This window comes from Furipterus horrens, unplaced genomic scaffold (genome assembly GCF_987537825.1).
Source record: "Furipterus horrens unplaced genomic scaffold, mFurHor1.1.pri manual_scaffold_1, whole genome shotgun sequence".
NCBI classification, from domain to species: Eukaryota; Metazoa; Chordata; class Mammalia; order Chiroptera; family Furipteridae; genus Furipterus; species Furipterus horrens.
The window spans coordinates 52,259,599-52,280,214 of record NW_028327171.1 but is presented as its reverse complement, the minus strand read 5'-3'; the positions used below and the strand labels follow the sequence as shown (position 1 = coordinate 52,280,214).

Sequence of the window (20,616 nt, the reverse complement as noted above, 5' to 3'; positions counted from 1 at the left end):
TCTTTTTTAGAGATGAGGAAACTGAGGCACAGAGGTTAATTATTTGTTCAAGGTCACGTAACTAGTAAGAATTTGAATTTAGGCTGCTTATCTCCAGTGTTTATATTCTTAATCATTTGCTCTATTGCTGAGTTCTCTATAATCCCTCTGGCCCTGAGAGTCCAGGTAGCATGAATGGAGTCCCATCACATCACCAGCATTCTTTGTAGGTTTTGCTCATAGGCCTTCCACCAGGGCTTTAATGGCCTCCTCTGGGAGCAAACAAATGAACAAACCAACCAATAAACACATAAATAAAGCCAAAGAGGTTGCTGGTGAAAAAACAATCGAGACCTTTAGACCTACAGGGAATCTCACTGGGCATCTTTGGGGTCAGTCAGCAGAGGCAGAACTGATCAGAACATTGCGCCAAAGGGAAGTACTGTTATTTTCCGATTTTCTTCCTCATCTGCCTCTCCTCTGCGCCTGGCATCCCCTCCTGGTCTCCCTTTCCCTTGCCCTTGCCTTCCCACTGGACCTATGCTAAGCTGTTCCAGAAGAGTGGAAGGCACAGGGACAATCACGAAGCAACCAATTCTCTATTCCATGCCCTATTTACAAAGGGGGGAAGTGACTTACCCAAGGTCACAGAGCCCCCATTAGAAAATCCAGGTGTCCAGACTCCCACATTAGGGCTTGGTCCATAACTAGGCACACTGTCGCTCTCATCGCTTGCACCCATGAGCTTTCTTTATTCCACATCCCCTCCTCCCCATCTCTACTCCCCAGTTCTCCGGAGTCGTTTCTGACGCTTTGCAGGCACACGGGTCCAGCCCTTCCAGCAGGCGCATCCCTTCCGCCGCATTCCCACGCCCAGTCACCCTCCGCACGCGCGCAGCCCACGGGGCCCAGGGTTCACCGCCCCATGCTGAGAGCAGGAGCAGGGCCCTGAGCCAGGAGTCCAAAGGCCAGGGCCAGCGCGGGACTCCGCCCTCGTGCCCCCGGGAGCCGGCACCCAGAAAGGCGCACTGACCCAGTCACCCTCCAGCCCGCAGACCAGTCGCCTCTTGGAGAAGTCCCAAAGTGTCACGTTTGCCCCCACGGGGGTGTGGCCGCGCCTGTGGCTCCCCGGGGGGCTGCCCCAGCGGAGGCGCACTTCCTTCTCTCCTGCCTGCCGTGGCCACGGCGCCTGTCTGTCGCTGCTGCCGGATCCTGCGGGGTCGAGGTGCGAGCTGGTCCGCATCTGGGACTCTCGCATCATGGACTCGGGAGCCAGCTCTCCAGGACAGGCCGCCCTTTGGTTGGACGATTAGCGGAGGTGGGCGGGGAGTTGACGAGCCCCACACACGCGCTTCTCCATGAAGATTCTTGAGCTTTCTTTGAAGAAAGGAGTGCATATGCTGCAGTGTCTCTGTGGAAGGAGCCTGAGGACCAGCAACAGCCTAAGTGGTGAGAAAATGTTCTTTCCTTAACCCTAGAACACCCCACCCCTCCTCCTGGCTTCCTCTCCTCTTCCCTCCCCTCCTTTATTCAGCGTGGTGGGTGGTGGTGGGCCGAGGAGTTTACTTACTGGGGCTAAAGGCCCCCCGCCGTGGGGTTTTTTTTTCTTTCTTTCTTTTCTTTCTTTCTTTTTTCTTTTTTTAAATCCCTGAAGTCATCAGCGCTTTATAGAACGCTTTAGCTGTCACCTAGCGCCTGAACTGGAACTTGCGGGTCTCTTCCTGAGGGCTGCTTTCAGTGACCTGCTTTCGCACTTCCTCGCGGCTCCCTCCTTGTGACTTGCGAAGGCGACGTGCGACTTGGAGTTGTTCAGTGTCTCCTTTGAGAAGTTGCTGGTACGTTCGGCAGGACAGGGGACTTTTAAACAGGTGGCTGGTGAGGCAGGTATCTCATTTTTCTTACTTGGTCTGAAAAGTAGACCCCTGGCCATCATCCGGGAGTTCGTTTGGCCCTGGAGATCAAGCACTTTCTGCCCTCCTTGCGGAAACAGGAGAGCCCCATTTAGCTTGGGGCTTAACAAATTAGGTCCCCCAGGAAGGGCACAGGGAGGCAAGAAAGAAAAGTAGGCTCTTTAAATGACCAAGCAATACTGAGAAAAACAATTAAAAAATTAATGAAAAAATATCAAACTAAGACCAAACAAGTGTGATAGCTTTCTGGGTAAATCCTTGGAAGTAGTGTGCTGTTCTACAACATTTTCCATTGTGCATCTCTTTCTTTTAAGGTGTAAGTTTCTTAAAAAATGATTATGTCTAGTAATTTTTCAAGTGCTAATCCACTTTTTGTGTCTTTGGTTTTCTCTTACAAAATGGGGGTAAGGTGTGAGGACAGAGGAAAGCTCCCCCTATTATGTCTAAACAAGTGTCCCTCTTTAAAACAATTTTTTGGGGCCCATGAATTACAAATATGTAACTTTAATTTTAAAAAATTTAACAATATAATAATAGGCTTCATGTTTAAAACTTCCTATATTCTGGTGGATCTGATTCATTTGGTTACCTATTTTCACTTTTTTCTGGAGCTATGAAAATTATATTTGGAAAGATAGGAATATATATGGGTTTCATTCATCCTTTCTAAAACTTTGACTTTCTGGTTACTCATCACTCCAAATGCAAAATAAAACTGTTTTAAAAGAACTAATTAGGTAATTTAACTGTATGTGAGATATTAGAGTATATACTTTTGAAATGAAATCAGCCATGAGATCTCATGTTTTTACCTTTATTCAATTTGGAAGATTATTTAAACATTTTTTCAACCATGTTTATAACTGCTAAATGATTCCAAGCCACTACATTCTAAACTAACATGCTTGATGTTGAAGTTTTATGTGTTGAAACACACATATTTCAGAAGGCCAATAGAGATGTCAATTTTCCTTTTCTACATTAAATATGTGTTAATTGTAACTTGTATATGTTTCCTATGTGTAAAAAGTTTTAAAGTATGTATGGTGTGTAATGGAGACATGGCACTTCCTCATGGTAAAATAGGTAATATGTTCAATTTACATGTAAAGCCAGTTTTCCAAATAGTAACAGAGCCAAACAGAATGGACTACACATGTGATTGGGCAGCATAGACTTTTGCAAGATCATGAGATTTAGTAGACCTAGTCATAAAGCAGCCTCAATAAAATCACTAAGAATTTTTAAATTTAGTATTACTATCTGAAAAAAGTGGAAATAATGATAGCTCTAGTTCCTATACCTTACTTAACCTTAGATTTAACATGTGATCCTATAAAAACAGTTGCATTTTATTTATACATGCATTTTTATGCAGTGGGATAATTGGTTATATTGGGGAACTATCACTTTAGGGCAGTTCTTTTTAAAATGGTGTAGCCTCAGTAGTGAAGGAATGATTATTTCTGCCTAAAATTTATGTTAATCTTTCTGAGTTTGAAAGCCTTTAGGAGTTCAAAAGGTAGTCTGAGGTGGGTCAGAAAGGGGCTCTAATGGAAAGAGATAATATATTTGGATATTTTACTGGAAGAATGTGTTTGAAATAAAATAAGATGCAGGTATTAAAAAAGCAGTTTTTTTTTGTTTTTTTGTTTTGTTTTTTTTTACGAAGGTAAGTACTCTACAACTCAATTTAAACCTACCTAGCATTGTTCATATTCAGATATCCTGCCTACCTATTTATGTTATACCTCTTCTCTGCATCTACTTCAACATAAGTTCATTTATTCTTGGCCAGATACAATTCATTGGCTTCTCAGAAAGATGCATGTTCAATTCTCTGAATTAGAAAGGGACATCCAGGGAGTACTTATACTTCTGTGCCCTTAATTTCCATGAAATATCTTAAAACAATGAAACTTTCCTTTGTATAACTTAGTGTATGAAATTACTACCTTTATGACATAATATTTTCATTGTACATTGCTATGATTGCTGTGCCTGAATATTTCTCCTATACTACTAGATGTTGCAGGGCATTTGCATTTCATAGGGTGCCAATTAGAAAGACACTGTGAATCTGCCAAGACAATTTCTCTTGCTGAAATGATCTTTCTTGTTTATACATAAGCTTCTAGTACCTTCCTACCCCCTCCACTCATTACTGTTTATAGAAATGATAGCATTGCAGTTGGTGTCACTGATTGCCCACGTTGTTGCTTCAATGAAGCCAGCTGGGATTCGATTGCATGGTCTTTAAATAAAACTTAATGGCACAAAAATCAATTTCTCTCTCTCTCTGTCTCTCTGTCTGTCTCTCTCTCTTTCTTTCCCTTTTTAGGGGAGAGAGGTTGTTGCTGCTAGCTGGATCATTCTCTAAGGCACTAATTATTTGCTTGACTTGGAGGAACTTGAGAATCGGTGAATCGCCATGTTGGCTCAGTGTCTGACCTTGGCACTAAGGAACTTCTTTAGCATAGTTAAAGTCTTCATGAAGCCATTCTCAAAATGACAGTGACAAACCCCTTTGCCCTATTCCATTTTTGCACTATGTAAGTAACTCATTGACTAGAGACAGTGGATGTGCCTATGGTTCCAGATACTCGAAAGCTGAAGTCAGAAGATTAATTGAGAACAGGAATTCTAGGCAGTAATGTTCTTTGCCAGCCTGGTGACAGTCCTGTGTTCACAGGCACCATGGGGCTGACCTGAAAATGGCGAGAAATAGAATGAAAAGTTGGTGTTGCATTTTCTAAAACTGCCACATATGGAAAATGGAGGCCATCAATCACTTCCTTCGACCTTTTGGCTTCTAAACTTCACAGTTAGCTAGGCAGGATAGCACTCCTCTTTACAGTTACATAAGACAGGTTAGGAAACTATGGCTTATGCAGGTAAAGTTTTATATGTCTATGTATATTTATGTCTTTCCTGAAAGCATTTAGATTTATGTGTATTTATATGTATCTAAAATGTCTATACGTGTGTGTGTGTGTGTGTGTGTATCATAGTTACCTTTAGGGAGAGATGGAAGACTTGCTTTTTACTTTACAAATGTCTGCATTATTTGAATGTTTATGAAAATGTATTCCTTTTATAATAAAAAAACTAGTGAGGTATATATTATACTTTACAGTTCTCTGCTCATAGGAGAAACTTCTGAAAATGTAAAATCTCGGTAGCATTGTAGAATAAGAAAATCACTTATAAAACCATAACTCCAAAATAATTCCTTCCATTCTTTGTGGGTGAATATTTTAAGCAAAAGTTATCACACAAAAATTATATGCTTTGTTTGTTTCTTTCCCCATGAACTTAAACAATAATTTTAAATATGGATATACATACGCATATTAAAATATTTCAAAAATATTTTTCCAGAAACAATCACAAGAAGCTAGCAGTTCATAGGGGTTAGTTGGAGAGAGATACTTATAGGGCAGTAAGGAAGGAGGCTTTCCCTTTCTAGCTTTGTGCTTTTCTGTGCTGTTTCTAATTTTTATACATATTGACTATATATGCAAATCAGTTTTAGCCAGGTGGAAAATTGTGGGACATTAATATTTTAAAATATTTTTAGTTGTTTGTATTAAAAATACTAACACATATCTCATTTTACAAAGTATTTTCCAAATATTTAAATATGATTATTTATTTCCATATTGAGAGAGAGAGAGTGAGAGAGAGAGCGAGCGAGTGCATGAGAGCGAGAGTGTCCACCACAGACTAAGCTTCATCTGCCCCATTCTTTTCTTCATGATCTCACCAGTGAGGTGTTTTTCTCTTCTTTGGAAGGGCAGTGACTCTCCCCATATGTTGGAAAAGTCAGAAGCTTTTCTTGTGGACCAAGAAGTAAGCAAAGAAAGGAGGAATGAAAATTTACCCTTATAGCATGTAACTTTCAGAGGCATAACATTTTTAAGTGTGTTGATATGTCCTTTAGAAACTTACACTCTAACAGCCATGTAATATTTTCCTGGCTCTTTGTGATTGTGGTCTAGTTCCTTGGTCTTGTTGTGTCTCATATGCAAAGTGGACTTAATGATAGTGCTTAGTTTTAGGGCTGTTCTGAAGATTAAATACATTACTGTCGGTAATGTTCTTAGTGTGAAATCCTGAACAAGTAGTCAGTACTTAGTGTTTTCTGCTGCTATTCTTTTTCTTGCCTTTGCTCCTTCCTGGTGTCATAAAATATTAAATACATCTATGATTTATCCTATCTTGTTCTTTCTCTTAAGTTTAAAAATGTGCACCATACTAAATCTTAGGATATATTTAAAATTTTGATTTGCATGTTTAGGCCTCCATTCTGGTAAAAAGCAATCGGAGTTTGTATCTAGCTGATTTCATTTCTGAAGATTCCTGTTTATTTCCTGAAATCTGATAACCACTGTATTCTTCACAGCATTAAGAAAAATTCTATATTTTATTTCATTGATAGAAACAAATGTAAATTGGGGTTGGGGAGTAATTTGGGTGGTATTCTTTTAAGTGATTTTTGATACCTGGATTTTAGGAATGAAGTATAACTAGTAGCACTAATTTTATTCTTAATAGCCCATGATGCTTGAGTTCAACTCTTTTGTGTTGGTACATTATTTAGAAGATCAAGATAGGAGGCAACCAAAGGTCACATTGAATTTTAACATTATAGAATCAGGGTAACAGAAAAAAAAAATTGATGCCATCAGAACTAAAAAGTAAGTTTACTTCTTTTTTCAAGTCCTAATAGCTAGGCTCATTCAGTAGATTGCTGACTTTCCAGTCTTTTTCAGTGTTTTCCTTACCAAATAATTTCTAGGAAACACTGAAGAATTTTTACACATTCCACAAATCTGTGCTGTTGTTGGACTTTACTACCAATTTTCTTTACTCTGAACCACCGAGATGCAAGGTTTTGCCATTTTCAGCCTTATAGAAAACCAGACTGTGGGTCTTCAGGAAGCAGAGGTGTACAACGGTGCAGAGAATGGAAGTCTACAGACAGATATTAGCTACTATTGCTCCTAGAGTACATAGGTCATATTCTTCTGTAGGAGAGCCTCCTGGTCATCTCTCTTAAATTCCTAGCCTATCTCTGCATAGTGGATAGTCTTACACCCAGCAATTAGGTATTGTTTCTCCCAATTCCAGAGAGACAATGAGGTTATTCCTGCTCCTATTCCAAAGTTCATTGCTTTTCATATTGCAGGGTGACTGAGAATGGAGCATCCATCTTTCTTAGGCGAAACACTCACTCCCAGCACAAGATATAGTCTGGCCACTTCTGGTTCAGAAAAAGCAATCATAGTAGTCATGGATACATTTCTGAATGTTGGGGTTATTTCATTTTGAATAATACCAGAGTGGGAGTGCTAAGTGTACAGCCCAGGTAGCATTGCACCCTTGCACCATCTGTCTTTCAAAGTAGATTACAAATGTCATTACTCTGGCCTGCTGTTCTTGGCATGATTTCTTCTCACAAACTTTTGGAGCAAATAAGACACGTCATCAAGAATAAACATGAATTTTTAAATGAGGCATGTAAATGTAGGGGAAAATTTTTAAGTCTGCATGAACTTTCCCTGCCTGGGTGGCTCAGTTGGTTGGAGTGTTGTCCTGTACACTAAAAGGTTGCTGGTTTGATCCCGGTCAGGTGAGGGCATATACCTAGTGTGCGGGTTAGATCCCTGGTTGTGGCGCATACTGGAGGCCACTGATTGATGTTTTCCTCTCACATCGATGTTTCTTTCTCTCTCTCCTTCCTTCTTTCTCTGAAATCAATAAATATATCCTCAAGTGAGGATTAAAAGAAATAATATCTTCATGAACTTTATTCTGCTCAAAATATATCCAATATAAATTACTTACCCATACTTAACACCTCAGATGGAAGTATCTACTTTAATGGTTGTATTTTCTTTTTTTTTTTTTACAGTAACAGAGACAAGGAAATTGACTTGTTTTTGTATGATTAGAAAGGCTTGACAAGATAGTCCCTCTGAAAACAGAGGAGATTCTATGACAAGGGGAGAGTCTAATTTCTAGCTTAGTAAGCAAAAATAACTAACACCTCACCCCCCTCCAGAAAGGCATCTATCTAGTTAAAGAATGCTAACGTTCAGCTTCATTCGCTATCCTCTTGCTTAAAGAGTTGAATTTGTTTAGGTTTGGAAAAGCAAAGAAATTATGGAATGTCACTTCAACTAGCATTTACTGAGACCCACCGTGTGCCAAGCAATGGGCCTGGCCTACATGAACTCAGTTCTAAAAGATCTTATTTGATAAGGGAGATAATATGTGAGCACAACAGATCCCAATTAAGGTATTGATGGTGTCTATAGTGCATCAGTCTTAGTCAGTATTGTCATTATTCTAGAATGGATTGCTGTGTTTGGAGTAGCAATAAATTCCCTATGACATTTTTTGTTTTTGTTATCTTCTCTGATGATTACTTTTGGCTTCTGTGATTGCATGTGCTCATTTCAAGTTCTAGTTCAGTAGATTGGTTGTTAACTCATTTTCATCACTCTCAGCTGAAAATAGTTTAGTTGTAGTTGACCTTAGGCTAACTAGCCCTGGATGGATGATCACGTGATACTATTTTTCAAACTGCAATATTATGGATTTCATTACCTTAGCTAGAAATGGGTGTTCATGGCATTGGAATTTGGAGGACACAAGAATGAATAGAAGATGAAATATATGTGTTGGGTTTGCCAAAAAGTTCACTTGTTTTTTTCCTGTAAGATGGCTCTAGTAGCACTTCGTTGTTTTTAACTTCATTTGAAACAGTTTTGTTAGATTGTATTATGACAGCTGTCATATCAGCAAGCATTTTATAAAAACTTATCAAAATTGGTGAATTTTTGTGTAACCTTTTAATATTTAATATGGAAGAAAATATGCAACATTTTCAGCATATTATGCTTTATTATTTCAAGAAAGGTAAAAATGCAACTGAAACACAGAAAAAGATCTGTGCAGTGTATGGAGAAGATGCTGTGACTGATTGAATGTGTCAAAAGTGGTTTGCAAAGTTTTGTTCTGGAGATTTCTTGCTAGACGATGCTCCGTGGTTGGTAGACCAGTTGAAGCTGATGTTGATAGAGATCAAGTTGAGACATTAATTGAGAATAATCAACATTTTTCCATGTAGGAGATAGCCGACATACTCAAAACATTCCAAATCAATAGTTATTAGTGAAAATGAAAAGTATGTGTTTTATTTTATGGAAAAAACCATAGACGTGTTGGCCAACCCATAGTTTATTTCTAAGGATAATGTACAGAAATGACCAGTCATTAACATAACAAATACTATTATGCTTAATACTCAGAATGAACAAATTAACTTTATGACATATGTCTTTCAGGTATTTTTGAAATAAAGAGGTCCAGCCTTACTGAAAATTAAAATCATTTGGCATGATCCCCAGCTACATTCAAGAGTCCCTTCCTCCTCAGCTGTAACAACTATAATGACTATGACAGGTGTCACTCCAGTCCATGTGTTTATATTCTTAATACATGTCCCATATAATATTGTTTTGTGTGTTTATAAAATTATATAAATGGTCTTGAACTGTAATTATCTTTCTGCATCCTGTTTTTTACTCAATTTTATGTTTCTGTAATTCATCCCTATTAATACAAATATTTGAAGTTCAGAAGTATGTACCTGATATGAGGCAGTCTGCTGTAGTGGCTGAGACCATGGACTGTGGTGCCAGGTTGCATGGGTTCAACTTGACGTTGAGACTTAGCAGCCTGTGATCTTGGAAAAGTTCTTTAACCCACCCCCCAGGGCCTCAATTTCCTCATTTGTAAAAAGGTAATAAGCATAGCACCTATCTTATGAAGGTTGTGGTGAGGAGTAAAATGAATTACTGTCTGATACTAAGTGCAGTATTTGTATTTTTAATCTGTATGTTCATTTAGGAATGTGTGCTGATTTGTAGTAGGAGGAGCAGCCTTACTTGGCTAATACTCCCTGATGTTTTACATCCAGCATCATGCTAACTAGAAAAAAATCCTCTGTGTCCAGGGTTAGATTTCTGTTAGAGGCCGTTGGGCATTGAATGGGGCAGGAAGAAAGAGAAACAACCTGAGCTGGAGAGGTTAGTGAATCAATAGGAAACAAGTGTCTTTTGACCAAGGCCGTTGCACAGTGGACTGGAGTGAAAGGAATTTGCACAACTGCTGAAGAACTGCCTGCTTGGGGATTTGGTTTTATTGTATTAGTGAATCCACAGGGACAGCTGAGAATGGTCTGAAGTCCAGTCTGTTTTCCTTTGATTGTATGCTACACCTTCCTTTCCCTTCTCTTGGGAATTATAAATAGGTGCACTCTGTCATCTCACCTTTTGAATTGAGAGGAAATGATTCTTGGTTGAGCTGGAATTGGACTAAATGCTTAAGACTGGGGAGGTTTAAGAGGAAAATAAATGAAGGAGAATAGGTGGAGCTGAGATTGTCCAGTGGCTTCAGATCTATGTTAACTCTTTTTTCTAAGCCCTCTGATCCTCCTTAGCAGGGTCCTTATGGCTGAGAATAGCCAGCTTTCTCAAAAAGTTGGAAGTGCATTTCAAAGATAGACATTAAAACTGAGCTAAAGCTTTGTTCTGATTAATATCTCTGCCTCATGGAACTTTTGAGCATGATCAGATTTCAGCGACTAATGAATCTTGTCATCACAACATGGACATTAAGTAGCAAACATGAAACCTGTATTGTAATCTAACAAGGGGAGACCAATGATCATACTATGTGTACAGTGTAAGTGATTCAGATATTGAATCATAATACATGATTTGGGTTCTAGCAACAGTTGTAGGAATCTAATACATACTTTTATTTGGCAGATGGAAACACTGAGGCCCAGCAAGCTTGAGGCAGCTATTCAAACCCCATGTCTGTGTGAAGTGGCTGGATCTTTGAATCCAGGATTTTTAGCTCTTAGTATATTTGGGATTTGGACTCTAGTGATACAGATTGAAACCTGGTTCTTTCATTCACTCAATGCATGACCTTAGGCAACTTTCTTAACCTCTGTGAACCTTAAAACTCTCATCTATAGTGTGGTTATAATCATCCTTATTCCATCAAAGTGTTGTTTGACATCTAAATGAAACAGTGGAAGTGCAAAGTGGCAAGGTCTAAAAAGCATGATACAGATACAACTTATTTATTGCTATTGTTATGTTTGATGCATTTATGACACAAGGCCATGTCAGAGAAAAAATAAAGCTCCATTTTACATTGTCCTGAAGAGGCGATTAGTGGCAAAAGTAAGATTTATCAACATGTAATTAATTTATTGCTTCTTTAGAATATATCTTCCAATAGCTATGACATCTTGTTGCATACAAAATTTTCTGTTCTACATTGTCATGATAAAGAATGCTATTCCTATCAATAATATAGATCCTTTTCAGTCCACATTGTGAATTGGGACAACACAATAGAGGTTGGGGCATTTTGATGATTTAAGCTTACATTAAACTCTTTCACTGATGACTGATAACTAGAATATTGCAAAGGGTGTGATAATGGAATCCACTATCCAGACTAACTTCTATTATTGAGGGTTGGATGACTCTAGTTCTCAATCGTGAAAATACATGTACTGTATCAGCGTGTAGAGAAGAAGTGAACTACTTTTACGTGTAGTAACCATTTAAATGAATGGCAGCTTCTAATTAAAACAGTTTGGCACAGACAGAAGGAAATAGAAATGTCTATGTGCATACCAGTGATCAGACCTAGTGTAGCTACAACTAGTTTCTGATATGTGCTTGGCATTGGGCATATAAAGATAAATTAACTGTCATCCCAAGGAGATCACAGTGTGGCTTGGAGGCAAAGATATAAGAAACATATCTTTGCCCTGGCTGCTGTGGCTCAGTGGATTGAGTGTTCACCTGCGAGCCAAGTGTCGCTGGTTTGATTCCCAGTCAGGGCACATGACTAGGTTGCATGTCAGGTCTCCAGTTGGAGGCGCGAGTGAGAGGCAACCACACAGTGAAAAGAAAAGGAAAAAAAAAGAAACACATCTTTGAGGGTAGGTGCTAAACTAGAGGTAGGAACAACTTATCTTGAAAGCAGAGAAAAATGAGAGAAGTTCCCTTTGGTGATGTGTGTGTGTGTTCTCAGGGAGGCTTATCTGGGAAGGCTCTAGGGGAAAATGTCACCCCTAATGCATTTTAAAGAATAAATAGGCAATCAACTTGCATAGGAAATGAGAAAGGGCATTTTGTGTAAAGAGGCAAGCCTACACTAAGGCATGGAGACAAGAAAGGACATGTGTTTCAGGCTAAATTTGCTCACTTCTTCTTTCATTTCTTCATTTATCAGTGGCCTCCTCTTTGCCTGGCATTGCTCTAATTGCTGGGGATTTAGTGGTGAGCAAAACAATGTCTATTTTAAGAACTTACTTTATAGTGCATAAGTAAAACAATAAATAAACAACTAGCCTGCATATACTAAAATAAGTGCTACAAAAAGAAATAAATGCATTAAGGGAACAGAGTGAAGGGAGTGCTCTTTGGAGAGTGTGGTCTTCTCTGAGGGAACAGCTTTTCCCCTGAAGACCAAAGGAAAGGAAGAGCAAGCCTGAAAACACAGAGCGAAACCTTGATGTAGCTGGAAGGAACAGTGAGTGCAAAGATCCTGAGGCAGCACTAGGCTTGGCATATTCAAAGAGGACTGAGAAGGGCAGTGCGGTAGGAGTAAAGTGAGGAAAAATATAGGGAAGGAAATTATTTATGGTCCTGGAAGTCTTTGGCAAATATTTTGGAATTTATCTTGATGGTATGGGAAGTCATGGAATGGTTTTGAACAGGGGTATGATAAACTACTTACATTTTAAAGGGACCATTCTGGCTGCAGAATGAAAATAGGCTGTATCAGGGAGGCTATTTAGGAGGTTATTACAGTATTTCTGGTGAGCAGCTTGGGATAGAGTCATAATGTGTTAGGTGGATTTAGGATATATCGAGCTAGAGCTGACAGGGTTTGCTAATTGATTGAGAGAAAGACAGGTCAAAGCTCACTCAAATAATTAGGTCTGAGCAACTAGGTGAAAAGAGATAGTTTTTACTGAGTTGGGAAACAAAGAAGGATAGAATTACTTTGGGGGGATAAACTCAACTGTTGTGTTTTGAATATATTAGATTGACATAGAATAGAGTAGAGATATTGAATGGAAAGATAAAGGCCTGCAATGTAGAGAAGGCCGGTTCTGGAGATGTAAATGTGTGGTTCATCAGCATAGATATGGTGTTTAGAACTCCAGAACTATATTCAGTCATAAGGAGTTAGTGTTGATATGGAAGAGATGAGATGTAAGGAATAAGCCTAAGATACTCCTATATTTAGCCATCAAAAACGAAATGATGTCCAAGAGACTCCAAAGGAGTAGCTTGAGAAGTGGAGGAAATTCAGGAGAGTGTAATAAGAGCAGTTAAGTGAAGAAAGTGGCAAGAAAGCATCAAGTAAAGAATGACCAACTGGGTCACATGCTGATGAGAGGTCAATCATATACAGAGTGTGATGGATCTTTCCATTGGGAAATGTGGAGGTTATCCATAACATACAGTGAGCATAGAAAAATCTTTCTAGAATTTTACAGTAAAGTCATGTGGAGGAATGATGGAATATGGGATCATGGTAGCATTGTTTTTATGAAAACTGTCATGGTGTATTCATATGCTGATAAGAATGATTGAATAGAAAAATGAAAGCTGGGTCATAAAGTTCCCATGTGCTTATACTTTTCAAGAATTCCCCCAGATTATAGGGTAGAGGTAGATTCAGGAATGTTTGTTTTAGGCCATGGTGGCAAGTGTCCATTGGCTTGAGGCTGCAGAAGACAGGGCTATAAATTTTGAATTTTATAAACATTTAAGCTCATAGCTTTTTTTTCTCTTTCTTTCTTTCTCTGTTTCCCTCTTTCTTTTTTTTTTCTTCCTTTTTTGTATTTCCCCTCCTTTTAGCATTGGTGGCTGAAGGCTCTTAATAGTTTTTGGAGCCCATGTGGTTTTTCTGGAGGGTACTAATGGAGGTGTCTGGTTGTTACTATTTGTGATTAGAAACACTTCTGTTATTATTTTAGGCAAATAGTTATCCATTGAAAAGATGATGGTCATGTGTTTTCTGCTTTCTACAAATACACAGAAACAGCCATGAGATTGCCAAATCAAACTGTGACAATTTCAAAAAATTAGGTCAAAGGGGGCAACTCAGATTTACACCTAATATATACAGAGTCTTAGAACCAAACTAGGTGCTCAAACATCTGGTAATTTAGGGAGAATAATATTGTGAAGGGGGACTGGATCTGGAATCCAAAGGCTTGGATTACAGTTTTCGCTCTATAATTTACAGATTATGTGAATTTTGGCAAGATCTGTGTGTTCATATGAAAATGAACGTACCAGTCTTTCCCTACTTTCATCTTAGACTCATGAAGACACATAATTGGGAAATATTTCATGATTAGTAATGATTTACAAATATATAGTTTTTGATATGAATTATAAAATTAATTTTGTAAACACAGTTTTCTATTGCATGACACAAATATCTTGGAAAGATGACTGTTCAAACTCCACTATCATTTGTGATGCAATGTAAGGCTGACTGATTAAAATGTATATGCATGTATATTATATATACATACAGACACACACACATAAATGCATATGTAGGTGTCTAGCTTCGTATACCTCAGGTTAGGATAACTTTTGCATTATTGATAATGAGACTATAGAAATACATTTTAGCCTAGACACCAAAATTATTCCCACAGTGATTTCAAAAGGAGATAAGCCTCAAAGTTTTACTGGTACCTTTCTCTGAGCTATGACTGTGTTTCAGTCTGTGTCTCAGAAGTTAGAGGGAAAATTACAAATGAGAAAAAAAAATAGACCAATAGAGTGGGTTGTACCATTGTACTCCATGCTAGTCACAAGATGCACTTGAAGTGGGAAGGAGGACATTGTACCTGGTCTTGGGTGTCATGCCTCCCAAGGGATATTATTACACTGCAATACAAACAGGAGATGATAACCATAATATTAATAGGGTTTGAAGTCATGAGTTATAAAGATTAGACAAAGGCCATAAAGATATTTAACCTAGAGAAGATTGCAGTAGAAAAGGATATTCTGTTGATTTCAAGGAAGTAGAAGTAGTTTTGATGGATTGAGTTTGGAAGGTAGCTCTCGGATGAACAGGAAGTACAATGACTGCAGTTGTAGAGGCCATATATGAATGTTTTGCCTGCTGATGAGTTTTGATTATTGTTATTAAACAAGCAGGTGCTTTGTGACTGTGCGGATATTGCAGAAGGATGTAAACATCTGATATGAAGCAGAAATAGATGACCTGTGTTACTTTTCTAGCTCCAACACTTTGTGTCAAATCTAAGACTTCATGTCAGAAAGAGCTAGTTCCTTTTCTGAGCTCTAATGAGGAGTCGAGGGAGGACACAGAAAGAGAGAGATGCAAGGAATGGTTGGCTGTGTGATGCAGTAGGAAGGATTCTGACTTTAGTTTAGAAGATACCAAGGAATACAGTACTCGTAATTTTCATTCTCAAATCCTCTGGTAAAGCCCTGGGTATATGTTGTCATTTTCTTGGGATCCAGGCGGTCAGGACAGTGTCATAGGTGTGTGCTTGATCTTTTCTAAATGACAGGAATAAAATGTCAGCCTCTGGGGCTTCTTTAGAGCCTTCATTAAAGGGTAAAATTCACTGTAAAATAATAAAATCCTTGAACACATAGCTCTGAAGAAGTAGGAATATTGAGTGGAGGAAGCAACACCTTAATTTATGGTCCATCTAGTTAACAATAAGTCTACTTGACATATTTAATAGCTAATTGTGCTCTTAATGCAGAGTTAATGTTTTATACTTTGACTCATAGATTGATGTTTTTGGAAGGAACCTTGGAGAAATGTAGTCCTTTTACAGATGAACAAGCTGAAGTGCAAGGAGAAAATTTGCCTGAAGGCACACAGTCCCAGACCTGAGAAGGAGAACCTGGACTCCGGGCACCTGTTGTCGGAGGCGAGCGTTAGCTCTCCACGCTTCCATCTGTCTCCTCATTTGTAATTCCTCTGATCACATATTGAGATGATTATTTTCCTATTTTTCTGAGATTAATTTAATATTATGGTATTTTTACTTTTTATATTTTGAATCCTGTTATGAATTAGGGTAATTATTTTGGAACTGACTCAGAGGAAAGTGTCATTAAGACTTTTCCACACTGATATGTAAGCAGCAAATATTAACACAGTAGCCCCCAAACTGTAGACATTCATATACCTCCTGTATAATTTTGCTATATCTATGTGCTCCCTAAATTGTTTTTTATTTAAATTAACATCTTAAAAAATTAACTTAGTTTGATCGAACAATTATATATGTAAAAGCACAAGTTTAACTTTCTGGGTTTTTTATTTTATTTTATATATATTTGTATTTATTTATCTATCTATCTATTTATTTATTTATTTATTACATCCTAGGTTTTTAAATTATTAAAATAGTGATTTTACTATTACCACACTTTCTTAAGGTTTCATTTGGATGTTACCTAAAATGATTTGCTTACCACACTTTGGGAAATACTAAAGAAGTGAAACGATTTCAACAAATTCTCTGCTAATGTAATGAATGATAGTAATTTCTTCCCCCCAACCTTCCCATTTTACTACTAATATCTCACTAATTTAAGAGGAAGAACATTAAATCCTACCCTTGTGTGTGTGGGGAGGGGTATATATTTTTTCTCTCTCTTTGTTAGGAAACGAATCAGGTTGCATTCATGCATTAAGTATGCATGAGCATCCTCTGACTAGAAAAAGTGATTAAACATGTGAAATAACTGTTTTCTTCCTGCTCAAATATTGATCGGTTGTTTACAAATTGTGATTAGAGATGTAAGATAAAATAAAGGCTGTGGTGCCACCCGAAGGTCCACAGGAACATAAATAAGCATGACATTGTAAATTCCATTTTAGACACTTGAGTCTGTGGTATGATGCTTTTATTTAATGGACGACATGCCTATTTGGTTTTAGATGATGCTTGGGACAATCTATCTCACAGGCCTACTTTATGTGCTTGCGCTCAATTTACCAATGGAGACACCTATACAGGGCGGGACAAATGTACGTTTACAGTTGTGAGTATGCAATACACAGTTTACTGTTGTATTGTCATATTTATTAATGACTAAATTATTTTCCATATGAACAACGGTAAACCTACTTTTGCCCCACCCTGTATTGTTTGAAGGAGAGACAAAAAGCCTTGATCCCATCTGAGTCAAAATTTTTAATTTTAATAAATTATGGTTTTCTAACATAGGGCTTTCTACCCAGTGTTGCATACTTACTGTCCTCCAGCTCTAAGGAGCCATGTTATTTTACTTAAGTGTGATACAGTAATTGTAATTATCTGGGTGTGCCATGGCATGGAAAAGGCTAGGGAATGCTACTGGAAGACAATGAAGAACAATGCCTGTAGATTGTATAGTGCTTAGAGTTTACAAACTACTTATGTGCATCAGCTCTCTTGAGACACATGGCACTTCTGTGAGGCAAACATTATCTTCCCATATTTCAGGAAACTCCAGATCTACAAGGTGGAATTACCTACATAAATTTCCATGGTTTCAATGATTGGCAAGTGAAGATTTGCAAGTGGAGGTGTTGCATTTTTAATCTGATGAATTGTCAACTACCTACAGCTGCCTTCACAACTTCAAATGTTTATATTAATAGATTATGAAAATCCCAAAACATAAAGACAACACATACAAACAACTGATGTACATTACATTTCAAAGGAAGTGATTTTGAGTTAAAACTGCATTCAGAGGTTTCCTGACCTAATGTGTGCATTGTAGATGAGATGACACAGATGTGATTGGTCCTTGCCTTCAGGGAGATCACAATCTTATGGGGAACAGGGGCATTACCTATACAAACACCTTAATACCAAGGAGCCTGGGATGTGTTGTAAGGTGGGTCTAGACACAATTCTATGGAAGAAAAAGAGAGAAAAAGGTTACACTGAAGAAGAAACCAGAGAAAGGATTATGGGAGAAATGCAGTTATGTTGATGGTTTTTTGACATGCCTACATTTTGTTTGTTTTTGAAATCTTTTCATTTAAATGCAACATATAGAGAAGTGTATAAATCATATATTTGTAGCTTGGTGTAATTTTAGAAAGAAAGCCCACCCACGTAGCCATCATGAAGATGAGAAACAGAACATTACCAGCACCTGAGTAGCTCTTCTTGCGCCTCCTTCCAGTCACTGCCTTCCCCAAAAGCAGCAATTCTCTGGCTCTGATACTATAGATTGCCTGTTTTAAAACTTTAAATGAAGTGATTCAGTGTATGTTCTTTTATGTCTGCATGCTGGGTCCAATGTTGTGTTTGTGAGATCTATCCATATTGTTGCACGTTGCTGTAGTTGCAATTTGTTCATTTTTGTTGCTGTAAACATAGCACACATTCATCATCCATTCTACTGTTGATGGCCATTAGGTTGTTTACAACGTATGGTCAGTGCAAATACTGCTGCTGTGAACTGTCTTCCCCCTGTCTCTTTGTGAATGCATGTATGCATTTCTCTTGGGAATAGTCCTAGGAGTGGATTTTCTGAGTCATGGAATATGCTTATACAACATAGCTTTTGGTGAAGAAAAACAAGGATGGCAAATGACTGCTCATACAGGAGGAATCATTCACAGAGACCCATGGTGGACCACAGAGAGGATTCAGAGAGTGGTGAGCAATTTCGGTGCCATGAACATACTGTATATATACTATGTTTGAGAACTCTGGTGGAATATAGATTTGGAGAGAGACAAGGAAAAAGGTAAAATATTTGCAGATGACCTGAGCTGTTGTACAGAAAGATAATTGTGTAAGTTAGAAAGGTATTTGTCTGAAAGTTACAGAAAACTTCAGTAAGTGTCTGAATCAACTGGATTGATTTTTCTCGAATACTAAGAAGTCTGGAAGTAGGCATTTTGTTGGATTTCATGCAAAACTCAACAAAACCATCCAGGACCTAAGAGCTGTGTTTGCACTGTGGCATGCTTAGCATGTTGCCATTCATCTTCTTACTTGCTACTTTATAGTTCCACGGTAGTTGCTATAGCTCCAACATCAAGGCTAAACTCAAAGCAAAAGGTGAGAGGGTGATGCCAGCCACATCAATTCTCTTTTATCATGGAAGTAAGGGTTTCTCAAACATCTCCCAACACTTCCTCCCAAGTCTCATTAGCAAAAGTGGGTGACCCCTAGCTGAAAGTGAGGCTGGGAATTGGAGTATATTATTATTAGGATTGACTTATATTAATTACAACCCATTGGATGTAAGTCTATCATTGCTCTGAAGTACACTGGAAGTCTCTTAGCAAAGAAGAAAAATAAATTGATATTAGATAGGCAATTAAATGGGCCTTCCATAGCAACGATGATCTCAGAGTGAAGAATATGTTAGGAGAAAAGGTTTTATGTAATGTGCAATTTTACATCCACATAAGAAGATTGAAAAATTTTAGGGACAAAATTAACACCTCATTCAATTTGATGATTTAAAACATCTCCAAGGCCTTTTAGTATTACTGTTATTTTTGTTGTTTTTATTTATTTAGGGAGATGATGAGGTAGAAAATTATCAGATACCATCTCTTAGTGAGCTTGTCCTAGCAAATTATCAGTTACATAAAGTGACTTTTTACCAGCTTTTCTATAATAAAGTGAAACGAAAGAGCAGGCAGGCATTATGAGCTGCTGCAATTACAGGCAGAGTGGTGTAAAGAGATTTCTATGATGCATAAATTAAAGCATCCCATCATGAGGCTAACAGATCCAAAATAGCCACAGTTTGGTCTTTCATGTGACTATATTTCTAACTCTAACCTGCAGTTGTTGATTTATGGCAAATGGTCATGTAATCAGTTGAGTTAGTGCACAGAAAGACGGAGCATAGATTCAGATATTTTCAAAAACTCATATGTGTTGCTGTAAAGGGAGAAGAGTGGTCATATAGGTTCCTTTTGTTCTAAGTCAGTCTTAGAAATCAGATCAGTCTATAAATTCAGTTTTCTCACAATTTATTCCTTCCCAGGAGCAAAATCAGGAGCTTCTTCATGAGGTTCACAAAACATGCATCTGTTTCTAGTGGTCATTTGTTCATTATTTCATTTGGTGATGTGGTGGTGTTATTCATTTAGCAAGGGTTAGAGGTTTCTGCATTGGGTAGAACTAAAGAAATAGAACAGATTCACTACTGTGTCGTCTCCAATGTGGTATTGATAGAGGTAGAGCTAATGGACTGAAAGGCTTTCCTTTCATACTGAGGGTAATGAATGAATATTCCACCCAACTGGTTCTAGGCATGAATGCAGGCTTGGTGATACTGAATTTTCCAGAAATTAAAAAAATAAAAAAACAATCCCAGAGATGCAAGAAATCCAGACATTTTAGGTAAAAATCTCATAATTTGAATACTGTTTAAAGTTTAAATTAAAACAAAAAACACACCTGTAAGCACTGTGATGGCTCCTGTCCCTTTTCAGGCAATTTTGGTCTCACGTGAAGGAGCTTTTGGTGTTTTGTCAGTGGCCTATTTAGCTCTTTTACCCTCTTCAGTCTAATATTTAAAAAATAAAAATTAGACCTTATTTTTCCACTGCTGTACCCCTCAGGGAC

The 20,616-nt window shown here is 38.0% G+C and overlaps 1 protein-coding gene across 2 annotated transcripts in view; it reads left to right on the top strand.

Moving 5' to 3' along the window:
- The window catches only part of FGF12 (fibroblast growth factor 12), a 490,004-nt gene that overhangs the window by 152,928 nt on the left and 316,460 nt on the right, over positions 1 to 20,616 (top strand). The window contains exon 1 of one of the 2 annotated variants that reach the window (XM_090282049.1): positions 1,018 to 1,428. The exons of the other annotated variant lie outside the window; for it this stretch is intronic. Coding sequence (XP_090138175.1) covers positions 1,338 to 1,428 — 91 coding nt within the window. The 5' untranslated portion in view covers positions 1,018 to 1,337. Of the gene's footprint in view, positions 1 to 1,017; positions 1,429 to 20,616 lie in introns of those variants that run through there. 2 annotated transcript variants of the gene reach the window in all.